General features: G+C 38.7%; 1 protein-coding gene across 4 annotated transcripts in view; it reads right to left on the bottom strand.

Moving 5' to 3' along the window:
- Positions 1 to 12,016, bottom strand: part of REPS2 (RALBP1 associated Eps domain containing 2) — a 96,972-nt gene that overhangs the window by 28,134 nt on the left and 56,822 nt on the right. For all 4 annotated transcript variants that reach the window (XM_071748994.1, XM_071748985.1, XM_071748977.1 and 1 more), the window contains exons 11-13: positions 11,445 to 11,510; positions 7,398 to 7,440; positions 4,687 to 4,823 (exon numbers count right to left, since the gene is read on the bottom strand). In XM_071748994.1, the coding sequence (XP_071605095.1) occupies positions 4,687 to 4,823; positions 7,398 to 7,440; positions 11,445 to 11,510 (246 nt within the window). The remainder of the gene's footprint in view (positions 1 to 4,686; positions 4,824 to 7,397; positions 7,441 to 11,444; positions 11,511 to 12,016) is intronic.

Here is a 12,016-nt window from a genome sequence, read left to right as displayed (position 1 = left end):
CAGGTTACATGAGTACTTGCTTACAAGCCCATGTAAGCAATGGTGCCTGCATTCCACACGTTCTTCACTGCAGGGACAGCCACAGCAGGAGGTGAGTTTCAAAAGCAAATGAGCACTGAAACCCTTCAGTCAAAAATTCATTTGTAAATAGTTATATAGCTGTTTTGATGAATTACACAGATATTCAATCTTCCTTTTATATCAACATGGAACTACACTGTTGGTGACAATCACGTTGTTTCATCAAAGCAGAATTCTCTTCTCCAAATAAGTATCCTTTGTTTTACAAAAATGTTAACTAAAAAGAAGTTATGCAATGCAGAAATGAAACTAAGTGGGGAAAAAAAAAATGTATTTCAGAGCCATCTGTATCAACCTAGCAAGACCCAGACTGCTGTCACTGTCTACAACTGTTCAGAAGTAAGATATTTAATAGGTATCACGGGCAGAAAATGTAACCAAAAGGCCAGAAGACAATGGATGTATTTTTAGGGTTTAATGCTTAAGCTGAGACTTGTCCCAGCCCCCCAGTTACCCCCAGACCCTAGCTTACAGATGCCATCACGGGTTAAAGGTGGCTGGGGGCCTTGATGAAGGACCACCAGGCTCTGAGCTGCAGCAATTTTGGCCACCTCAATACCTGCTCCCTAGCCCATATTGTGGGACAGACAGAAGAGCACAAGGAGCTCCAGAGAGCAACTAATTCTTCAAAACCACCTTTGCAAACAGTGCAGGAAAGTTTTGCAGGCTACAGGCTCCCAGTTCTTACTCTAGGAGCTCTTGTTTTGTATCTGACTAGACAGTGGGCTAGAGAAGAAATGAAGATGTATGCTGGGTCTTGTATGTATTTAAAATTACATTTTTGCTTCTACTTAAAACCTGCTCTTAGTCTTTCCAGGAATGCACAAAAACCCAGCCAAGTATTTTAAGATGTACATAGGCCACATGCCAGAGATTATATATTCAACTAAATAAATATATTGAGAATCTAGCAGTGCTTAATTCTTCTCAGATGCTAACAAAAATATTACATGGTGGTAAAAAAAAAAATTAGAAGATATGTCTATCTCTAAACAGAAATTCACATATGGGTGTTTCAGAACATGGGATCCTTCAGCAAGTTTCTATTTTTTTTGTTTTTCTAAGTAGACACAAACTAAAGTGTCCCAGAAGAACACAGCTATAGAGTATGAATGAAGGCATCTTCTTCAAATGCAGCTATGTCTCAGTTCAACTATTTTAAAGCACAGTTTCTGTGGTTATTATTACATTGCTGGGCATCCCAGCCATCACAGATAAATGTTCTCTGTGTATACTTCTCCAGGAGATGGGCATGGTGGCAGGGATGCCATGCCACCTATACTTCCAGGCAGATGGTGGCAAACACGGTATAGCAGCAGTAAATGAAAAACAAGTAAAAGACTCCCTAAAAATCCAGCACTCGCAACAAGGATCTGTCACAGACTTGGAATGAATTCACCAGAAGAGATTTTTCTTTTTCTGTCCTTTAAAAACTAACAAAAAAAAAAAAAAAAAAAAAAAAAAAAAAAAAAAAAAATGCTCCAAGCCACTGGTGGCTTTACAATTAAAGAGATACCTATAGACCAATGTGACCAACAAAGACCTGAAAATAAAATTCAGTACTACTGAGCACTCCTTTTCAGGTGTGGGAGCAAACTCACAAAACAAGGATTATTTGTAAACAAGAACTAGTAAGACAAAATGGACAGGGCTCTGAGCAACCTGGTCTAGTGGGAGGTGTCCCTGCCCATTGCAGTGGGGTTGGAACCAGGTATCTTAAAGGTCCCTTCCAATCCTGAAAATTCTATGATTCTATGATTAAAAACTGATGTATCAAAATGGGATTATTCTAATCGTGTTGGATACAGTCTGAAAGACACTAAAATGGTTGATTTTACAGCGTGTTTTTCTGTTCTGACACTAGGCAACAAAGTGGTGCTAGAAGGGATGGTCATTCCAACTAATTTTTGTGGTTCAACTGTGACAATAAAACTATTTTTAAAAACCTGGGAAGTTATGAAGGCAGGGAGAAAACATCAAGTAAAAATTCAGTTGACAGTAAATTAGGACAGAAAGTAATCAGCTGACTTGGGGAAGTTGTGTAGAAACACATCAGGTTCAGTATTCATGCCAGACTATTATCCCAATAGCCAAAACCCTGTAGTACATGGCCACCATGTCATCTACATTGTAAATCTGTAACTGTATTATCTGATGGCAGACAGAAACTATTCTAACTTCATTTTTTATACTGTCATCAGAAATAAGAATACAGCTTGTTATTACACAACTGCATGGAATTTATTTCACACAAACAAGCACTCTCTTTTTAGAGAGGTTCTTTGGTTTAAGGAGACAGTGCTCAATCCCTCTGTCTTCCTTCAAACTGTCTTTTTACAAAGTGCACTTCAATAAAGATTTTGGCTACGAAATAATGACCACTCCCTAAAGAAGGATGATCTCCAGATGAAAAAGCCTTCCAAAAATTACGAGACTGGAATTTTTACTGAAAACCAACATCAGCAGGGAGAAGGATGGGAAAAGGTGAGGTGATTAAAACAGACGTGGAAAAAAAGAAAGCAGGTGTGTAAAAGCACATTATCAATAGGATGTTGCAGAATAACAATTATTTGGGGCTTAATGACAGGGAAAACTAGGCATATGTTTCCTAATAGAATAAAGAGCTGAAAATATGACTTCCAGTGCAGACATTTTACTTCATAGCAGAGCAAGGTAAATGCACCATGGTACTTGGGCATACTGGCATGGACTGACTGAATCCCCTTCTTCTGATGATGCTGATTTATTTGAAAATAAATTTATTTATTAATAAAGTAATAAATATTATTATAAATTTATATATTTATTATTTGAAATAAATGCATTTGAAAATAAAACCCCTTCTTTGGGGTGGGCTAAAAGTTATTAAATAAGTTCTTTCATTAATTTTTCAAGACTACAACATTTTTGGCACAAAATGTAATAGTTCCACTAGAGGAAGATGACCACCCCAAATATTCAGTACTGATCAGGACACATTCAAAAGCATAAAAAATGACAGGCCAACACCTTGCCGGGTATAGGAGGAAGCTGAACCTCTGGGAGATCTTCCACATTTCTGCAATTTGGTGTCACCCCATACTTCAGATTTTGTCATCCTAGAGCAAATTTTTATTCCAGCTATAAACAGTCATAAATTTGAACCAAATATGATTAAGTTTTATAGGGTGACCAGAGCACTTCCTTTGTTTGCAAGTAATCAACTGCCTACCCTTACTTAATTACCCCATTTCCTGTGAAGAAATCCTGTAAAAAGTATTGATAGGATGAGTAATCCTTTCCTGCACTCACTGTCAGTTAGTCAAGTTGCTCAGAAGAAATAATTGTTACTTCAGAAGTAATGGTGACTTTCAAAGGAATCCATTTCAAAAGCAAGATGTTTCTCTTCATTCACAGAATGACTTCTTGAGAATTTACATTCTCCTTTCATTTGCATTCCAAGAGAAACTTAAATCCAGGTTTATTTCCTTCCAGTTATACTTTTTTTATCTGGATTCTGAGAGGATATGCTGCCTTAGAAAATGTGTACTTGGCTCTGTTTGGGGTTTTATTTCGATATATAATTAAATCAAAATTGGATCCCTCAACAGGAACCACAGAAAAAGTCCACGAATTGCTTCTCTGTGTAAGGCAGGGGGAAAAAAAAATAAATTTATTCTTAATGAGTTTCAGGGTTCAGCACACATAGCGAGACTCTTGAATTCTGTCTGCTGTTTGCACAAAAAAAAAAAAAAAAGTCCCATATAGCAAGAAGTGAAACTCATTTCTACTCCAACAACCACAAAAGAGAGACCAGTTAAAACATTCCTTGACACAGCCGAGCCTTGGCTTTCTTCTGAAGCATAAACATGACCATGTTTAACGTAGTCCTTGAGTCAGATGATTGGTGTGCACCACATAAAGCTCTGGTCTGGTTCAAGGACACTTCTAAAGCACAGTGATGCTGGGCAACTGCTGCCCTGAACAAACAGCTCCTCTTTCCACCACTTACTGTGCAAGGCAAAAAGGATTGCTCAAACAGTAATGGGCTGCAAAGGATTTTTCTTTTAGTTCACTCCAGTTACTATTCTACACTTTCTTTCTCTCCCCTTAACACGCACTCATGTCAAAAGAAATTACCCTTTCTTTTTTACTCAAAGAACAGTTTCTGATTGGCCCCATCCATATGGAAGACTTCTACATCAAAAACGTTTGCACATGAGAAATTTTGTTTTCTCCCAGTTTAAAGGTTTTCTTTCTGCTTCTGAGCTACAAAAAAATTAGTAGTAATAAATATCAAATATATTCTAGTTACTGATTAGAAGTGTCTAAACAGCCAGACTAGTTATAAACAGTCAGTGATGACAGACTACCACATGTTAAGCTTCCCATTAATGTGCCAAAACACGTTATAATCACCTTAATTATAGCAAGTGATTTTCCCCCTCAGTGAAGAATTAATGCCAGGAAGTGTAACTACTTCTGCTCTGTAGTGTACTGCTGTCTATAGCAAAGGCACACATAGCTTATGCACATGACCATCAAGCATTCATGCAAATGGATCAGATTGTTAAATATGCAGCTAACCCAGGTGGTCTCAAAAGAAGGAAAGAATGCAAACTTTACCTTGTGTGTTTTGTTGAAATATTTTGTTTAGGTCCAAAGAGGAAGCTCTGGAATGTGATTTCTGTGGCCTTGGAGGTGGAGTAGGGGGCTCTTCTCCTTTTTTCATGGCATCTTCTATTGACGTGCTAGAATATGACCTAAGGAAGAATGGGGGAGGGAGAGAGTAAAGCAGAAAATATTTTACTTCAGAAATTCATTTTAAACAACTATACAGAAAAGCATCTAAAAATACAGTGACCAGAACTCCAGTTCATGGTGGAAATTCCTTGTCCTACTGACTAAAAGTTCCCTTTTCTAACAACACAGATTTATCTGGCAACAGAGGTGCCTGGGAAAAGGAATGGGTCATGTTTACAGAGCTGATACTTTAATAGCAAAGGCTTTAAAAGAGCTTCAGGTTGTTCCCATGTGACTTTAAATGCCAATACAATAATTGTAGCAGCTAATTTGAATAAAATTAGCAAAATTCCACCCTCCTCCTCTACAGTCTCTATTGCCTTTCCTAACTGAGAGGGTAGTGTTTATACAGGTACAGCTTCAACCTACCTCTTGCAAGTACTTCTTTTGTCTCTCATATTATTCCAACTATCATGATAAATTTTTCATTGCAAACAGCCACTCGATTCGACAAAGCCAGAAAAAACAAATGGCTCCAGAGTGACCAAAACTGGTTAAATACATGTCCCATTACAGCTTCCTACGCTCTTCCACATCCCATTAATCCCAATGCAGTGCATTTGCTAAGAATTTTGATTTTGCTGAGTAGCGTCCAATATTTTTAAGCTGGTTTAGTTACTATTTTTTCTGCAAGACCAAGAGCTTTGTTCAAAATGAGCACTGACAATGCGAGATGTTACACTTAACTGTAACACATTATGCATGACAGGCAAGACCAAAAACACATTCAAGTAGAACAGAAATAACTCCCACTAATGGGAAAGGGATCAGCTTTTTGCCAAGCACGCCGTTGTCAGGAAACAGCCCTTTAGCAGGACAGACATTTGGCAATGCTGAGCCTATGCTTCTTTCTGATATAAACTTTAATAAACACAGGAGTGAAAGATTGCTTAAAAAATGACACGTGACACAAAAACCTCTGCTGATGCTGAGTTTTTTTATCTTGGTAGAGTTCTGAATGCCATAGCCCTATCATGTAAAACCTAACCTGAGCCCCCTGAAACAACTGGGAAAGCTTTGAATGAGGATCTTAAAGGTTTTATACTTTCCCTCCCCATACTCTGCAGTGTGTATTTCACTTACATTACAATTGTACAACCTAGCACTTTAAAATCTTTCATTTGTTTGAAAGATCAAGGTAACACCTATCAGGCAAAAACATGCCAGCCCCAGCAGTGCCAACACAGAGCCGTGCGACAGCAAATCGTCACTCCCAGCAGGCAGACCTGGCACTTAAAACTCAGCAGCCCAGAATCTGCACAACTGAGACAAGAATTCAGGCTCCAGAGCCGAGAGCTGCAACAGACTCAAACTGCAGCCTCTGGTGGTCCGGCACATCTGAAGACAGAGAGCCTCAAGGTTATAGGGCTCTCCAGGCAGGGCAAGCAGAGCAGAAGGTCAGAGTTCAAGGATGTGTTTCCTGAGTTCAGGAATCTTGAGTTTCAACTTCTGCATTGAAGCGGTGACATACAGTCAGATGTGAGACAGTCAGACGTGACACAGCAGTCACATTCAAGTGACTTCTTTTGAACTTGTGTGAGCGTTTCCTATTTTATGAATTTCAGCATTAAATAATTTTAAAATACATTTTGCATAATTGAAATTCATGATTCAGTAACACAGCAGGAAATTTTAAAACAGTAAGAAAACTAAAAAGCTTTGGCTAGAAGCAGTAAGATAGCCTGCAAGGCAGCTCAGAACAGGGGAGGATGTAGGTCCTGAGACTATTTCAGTCCTCACTCATCATACATACAGCTGATCCTCTCTTATTAGCAGGCTTTGACAAACTGCTAAGAAGGGAGCTGCTCCTGATTTTACTCTCATTACCTAAGTAAAAGAAATGAAGCCCTCCAACTAGTACACACAAAAAAGGTTTGAAGGTGGATGCACAATGTCTATACAACGGAATGGTGAAAAAACAAAGCCAACACACCATCCATTTACAGAACAGTATTATCTAGTAAAGGTTTCCCTTTTCTTTCAAATATCCAAATCCAGTGTCATTTCTTGCATACAACAGCATAAGTCCATAAGCTTTTCCACCACACCCCAACCAGCCATAGCCAAACACAGGCAACAAAAGGATTCACTCACCCACATCCACGAGCTGAGCTACTCTTGCTCTTTCTGTGAGAGTGTACAGTTTCTCCCTCCATAGGCAACCACCATGCAAGTTTCAACAACACAAAACTGTTGGGAACATTCCCCACAATGGGGTGGTCCCTGCTGTCCCACCACAACACCCCTGGGGCAGGGATGGAGGCAGTCACCACTCCCATGAGCAGCAGGGCTGGGCAGAAAGGCAAAAGTCCCAGCACCTCATGACCAGAGATCATAGGGCTCTAGGCAGTACTTATGTAGGGTCTACAGCTTACAGACCTCTCCTAGTAAGTGTCTTTTATCTGAGCTGGACTTCCAGCACAATGCCAATTAAAAATAAAAAATAAAGAATTAAATATTGAACACCAGTTCTTACACCTTGTGTCCAACACCAGAGAAATGTATGAGGTCTGAAACAGAAATGAAAGCAGTACCTGGAACGTGGTCTGGCTTTAAGTGCATGAGATTCCTGAGCAGCTGAAACAGAAAAGAAAAAAAAAAGAACTGCTAAAACTTCATGTTTTAAATAAAAATGCCCTCATCTGCATCAGTGTTCATTAAAAATGTGAGTGTTCCAAATGTGGATGTGAGAGTGTGCTCATCTCACATGAGCAGTGGGGACGTATTTTCACTTCTACTTCCCCTTTGTTTCTGTAGTGTGAAAATTTCCCAAGAATTTAAAAGCCACAGAGTCACAAATTCACCCATTACTTAGGTAACCAAAACACAGGAAAAGTAATAACGGGTCTGATAATAATAATGGTCCGATGGGTCTGATGGCTCTAATCTGTACTCCTGAATGTAACTGTGATAAAGCAACATCAGGAATAGCATAGACTTAGCACAGAAAACACCTTACTTGTAGTCCAGGCATTTGGATAAACTGCAAATATCCTGCCACATGCAGGTTTAATGTGATAGGAAAACAACATTGCTGACTTACCTTCTCCGGGTAATTCCTCAAAGCTGTTCCTTGGTTTACGCAGTCTTTTTGTGACTTTTCTGTTACTCTCTTTACTAACATCAGATAACTTTTGAGAAAACAACATCTGTGTGACTGCTTTCAAATTCAACCCACTGAAATATCCTCAAGGTATTACAGCAGCATCAATCATCCCAATGCACACACAAAGTGAATCCTTGTATTTTCCCATTATTCTGCTTCGGAGAAGCAAGTATGTTGGGGAGGGAAAATAAATCAAAGGGTTTCTAGCTTCCTTCAGATATATGCCTACTTCCAAGTCAGACACTTATCACCAGCTACTCCACAGCACTACCTGAGAATACAAGAGATGCTCCAAAACACAGAGCTACCTGTGGTAGCAGCTGGCAAATACTGACTTTTAATGGCTTGCACTGTACTACTGCTCACATTTCTCCCCATGGGAGGCTTTAGGCTCACAGAAGACAAGCAGTGGCACATGGCACATGTACAGCCACACACTATTTCTTCATAAAAGAAACTGCTTTTAGAGTCACACGGTGCTAGCTGGGGCTTTGGATGGAATGAATCCAATAGCAGATGGCAGTGACACAAATGACCACTTATAAACCAAGTTCTAGTAGATTATTGTCACCAACAAACCGGCTCACAGTCACGCAAATTTCTGTGCAACAAACTCTCCCTAGAAACTAAAGGGGAGAGAGGGAATTATTATTAAATATGCAGTGGTGATAATCCTCCTCTCTCTCTGTATCAAACTCCCAGAGAAGACAACTTCAGACACTGCTTCCCTACAGCGATGTGACCCAATTTTCCCAGTGCTGAAATTGCTGATTATTAAATTACATGCACAATTAATAAATAGATGCCATTTAGAAATAGGATGTATAAATCCTGTTCAAGCTAAGCCATGTTTAAGAACCTTCAAATTTTCCTTTTTATGGAGACCATAATTCTGTTCATATTTCTTTTAGGAAGTCTTTTGTCCAAAAACCTGCAGGTAAAACCAACATTCAAACTCTCTAAGGACATCTTGTTGAGGTAAACAGGAAGGCACACAAGGAAGAAAGTATCCTGAAATGCCTACTAATAAAAAGGATAGAACACTGACAAGGATTTTCTTTTAAGCTTTTGAAAAATCAGAAAATTCAAGGCTACAATTACACAATAAGTAGACTTAGCTTTACCTTTTGAAAGAAGTAGTACAATATAAAAAGAATTATAAACCAGGTACTTATTATTTGGACATATAAATAATTGTGGCAGGATTTGTATATAAAGTGAATTTATTTTTGTATGCTCAGTCTGTGCATAATTTGCTTTTGAAGTGCAAGGTTATACATATACACGGTGTCATCATTTAAGACAATGCAAAAATATCTCTGCAGTTTTTGAGTCTTCTGTATTTCTATTGCTCTGGATACCTAAGCCTAACTTACATGAAAGTGAAAAAATTAAAAAAAAACTAAAGTTTTTGAGTAAATTAGTTACATTTATTTAAAAGTTTGAACAATTCCCAGTCTGCGTAACTAAACAGCTTGACCTGCACTAAGACACATAAAATCATAAACTTGTTCATTCCCAAGAGAGTGTGAAGGTTATTTTTGGGTGTTTAAATGTTCCTCATGACCCTATCCTAACCAAAGAAATAGAGTCTAAATCACCCCTCATCTCTGACTCATCTCTTAATGGTGACCTAGGCAGAAATGTACAACTTGAATACTCACAGATTTGCTCCTTAATTCTTTAGAGTCTAAGGCCAACAGTGATCTTGCACTTAGAAGCCTAAATAAACTGGCCAGATCAGATAGTAAGAGACGCTGAGCATATGAAATCTTTACTGTTTTCCAATTTCTAGTCCTCCTGATGGCAAAGAAAACTTTCCCGTAATAAAGGACAAAACAATCATCCTTCCAGAATTTACATAAACAGCCCAAATCAATAATTGAAGAAGGATGTAAAGTTTCTTCTGCTTCATCCCAACTGAGTTGTCATCCCGAAGGGCAATGATTACAATGCCCTTTTAGAATGATGACTGGTTCTGAAATAGCTGTCCCATTACTGTTCTGCACCTAGCTCACTGCACAGATAAACATCTTTATTTCTAACACTTTACTTCTAACTACGAGAACGTGCTTGCTCAAACCCTCAATGTGCAGGGCAGCAGGGGTGAAATCTCTTCAGTGACAGGAGTCACCATGATGAGGCAGAATTCTGCCACCACCTCCCTTGGTATAAGAAACGCAGCAACACTGCATCCAAAAGACCTCCTTGCTTAAGAGATGAAAGACATGAGAGAAAGAGGACAGTGGCACAGGAGAAGTGCATGTGACAGTAGGGTTTTTTTGTCCTAAGTGTACTGAAGATGGACTTGCTTAACTGAAAATAAAACTGCATTGGATGCTCCTGGGCAAAATGGGAGGGAAGGGTACAGAACCGAAACCCTTACAGCCACCCTCCTCTCCCACTGAGAGGGAAGTGTAAGAGTGTGTGTGTCTGAAGGAGAAACAGCAATCATTCAGGAATAGGAGCTGAAGATATGAAATCTGGCAACTGCTAAATATTTGGGGAAAAGCCAGGAAAAAAAAAAAAAAAAAAAAAAAAAAAAGAGAGAGAGAGAGTTGGGAAATGAGGCATGCAGCTGTTGAGCAGCCACAAATAAATCGAGCTGTAAAATAAAACTGCTGCGACAGACATATGGGGTAATTTTTCTTAATCAAGGATATCTTTATCAGTAAAAACATTTACGCAAAAGGAGAAGAAACTAAGTCCAAATTTTAGCTTGACTGGGACCACAGAAGGCTTGCAAACACTCGAACCACCCTAGGGAAGAGATTTACGAAGGGGAAGGCCAGGGAGGTCTGACAAACTGAACTGAATGCATGGGATGTTTCTGGAGCAACTAAGTAATTTTGGCATATACCATTCCAGAAATAATATTTTCCAGTGTGACAGGAACAAGGAATATATGTTGGACTTGGAGAGAGGAAAATCAGGGGTGGTTTCAACAAAGAAAAGCCCTCCAAATCAAAAGCTGGTATCAGTGGTTTAAGTGCCTTGAGGTCTGGGTTTCCAAAATGCTATTTAACCTTAAACTCAACAGATAATATGAAGACTCAGTTTTTTTCAAATATCCAGGATGTTTCAAAATAGTTACTGAATTCTTATTCCATACTTGAGAGGAGCTTATATCAAGATGTACAGTGTTGTGCTCTGGAATCTTGTTTGTAGTATAGAAAACAACAATTCAGACTGCTTAAAAAATGCTATGGTCAAAAAAACTTCCCACACACAAAGAATGCACATATGCTAACAACAAGGGAAAGAAAGCAAGACAACGTTTTGACAACTTGTACTACCAAGTTTAATTTTGCAAGAAGTAGTCATTATGAGGTAAAAGCTAATTTCAGTAGTATAATAGCATGAGAGTAAAAGGATCTTAAAAAAAAAAAGCAAATTACATTAATTTAGGCTCACCATGATATAAAAATATTTGATTGAAATTTTAACAGAAGAAACATGTCAATTTTTTTCTTACCTGTTTTCACACTCAAGTATTGAAATTCCTTTGGTATTGTTTTGACAGGAGTTCTTACTTTAAGAGCTTAATAAAAAAATAAATAAATAAACAACAACAATGAGAATTACTTTGCATTTGTGCATGCAATATCTAAAAGGTATCAGCTCTGAGAAAGCAGCATTTCAACCGGTATTACAACAAAATAATACTAAGCATCCTTGACAAAAAAACAGAGGTAACCAAATACCCCTAGAACTCACAAGCACTCAAAAAGTAAGGATTTTTAAGTGCGTAAGAGTCATGAACAGAAAAAGCCTATGCCCAAATTCCCAAACAATCCCAGTTTTGAGAACTGGGCAGGTTTCGTGTCTAAATCCATGGACTCCTGTTTCAGAGATGCAGTGCTCTCAGAGAGACACTTGGCAGAGCTGGGACTCACCTCTCCCCCAAGTGACAAACCTAGAAAGCCAGGGCACACGAGAAACTTACTGCTCTCGGCAACACAAACCTCAAAGGGATTCCCCAAGGAATGTCACACAGCACTGACAAAGAGAGGGGTAAAATTCAGGCAATCTTTGTACTTTTTCCCC

Source organism: Heliangelus exortis, chromosome 1 (assembly GCF_036169615.1).
Source record: "Heliangelus exortis chromosome 1, bHelExo1.hap1, whole genome shotgun sequence".
Taxonomy (NCBI): Eukaryota; Metazoa; Chordata; class Aves; order Apodiformes; family Trochilidae; genus Heliangelus; species Heliangelus exortis.
Note: the sequence above shows the minus strand (reverse complement) of the source record. Positions and strands in the feature narration are given on the sequence as shown.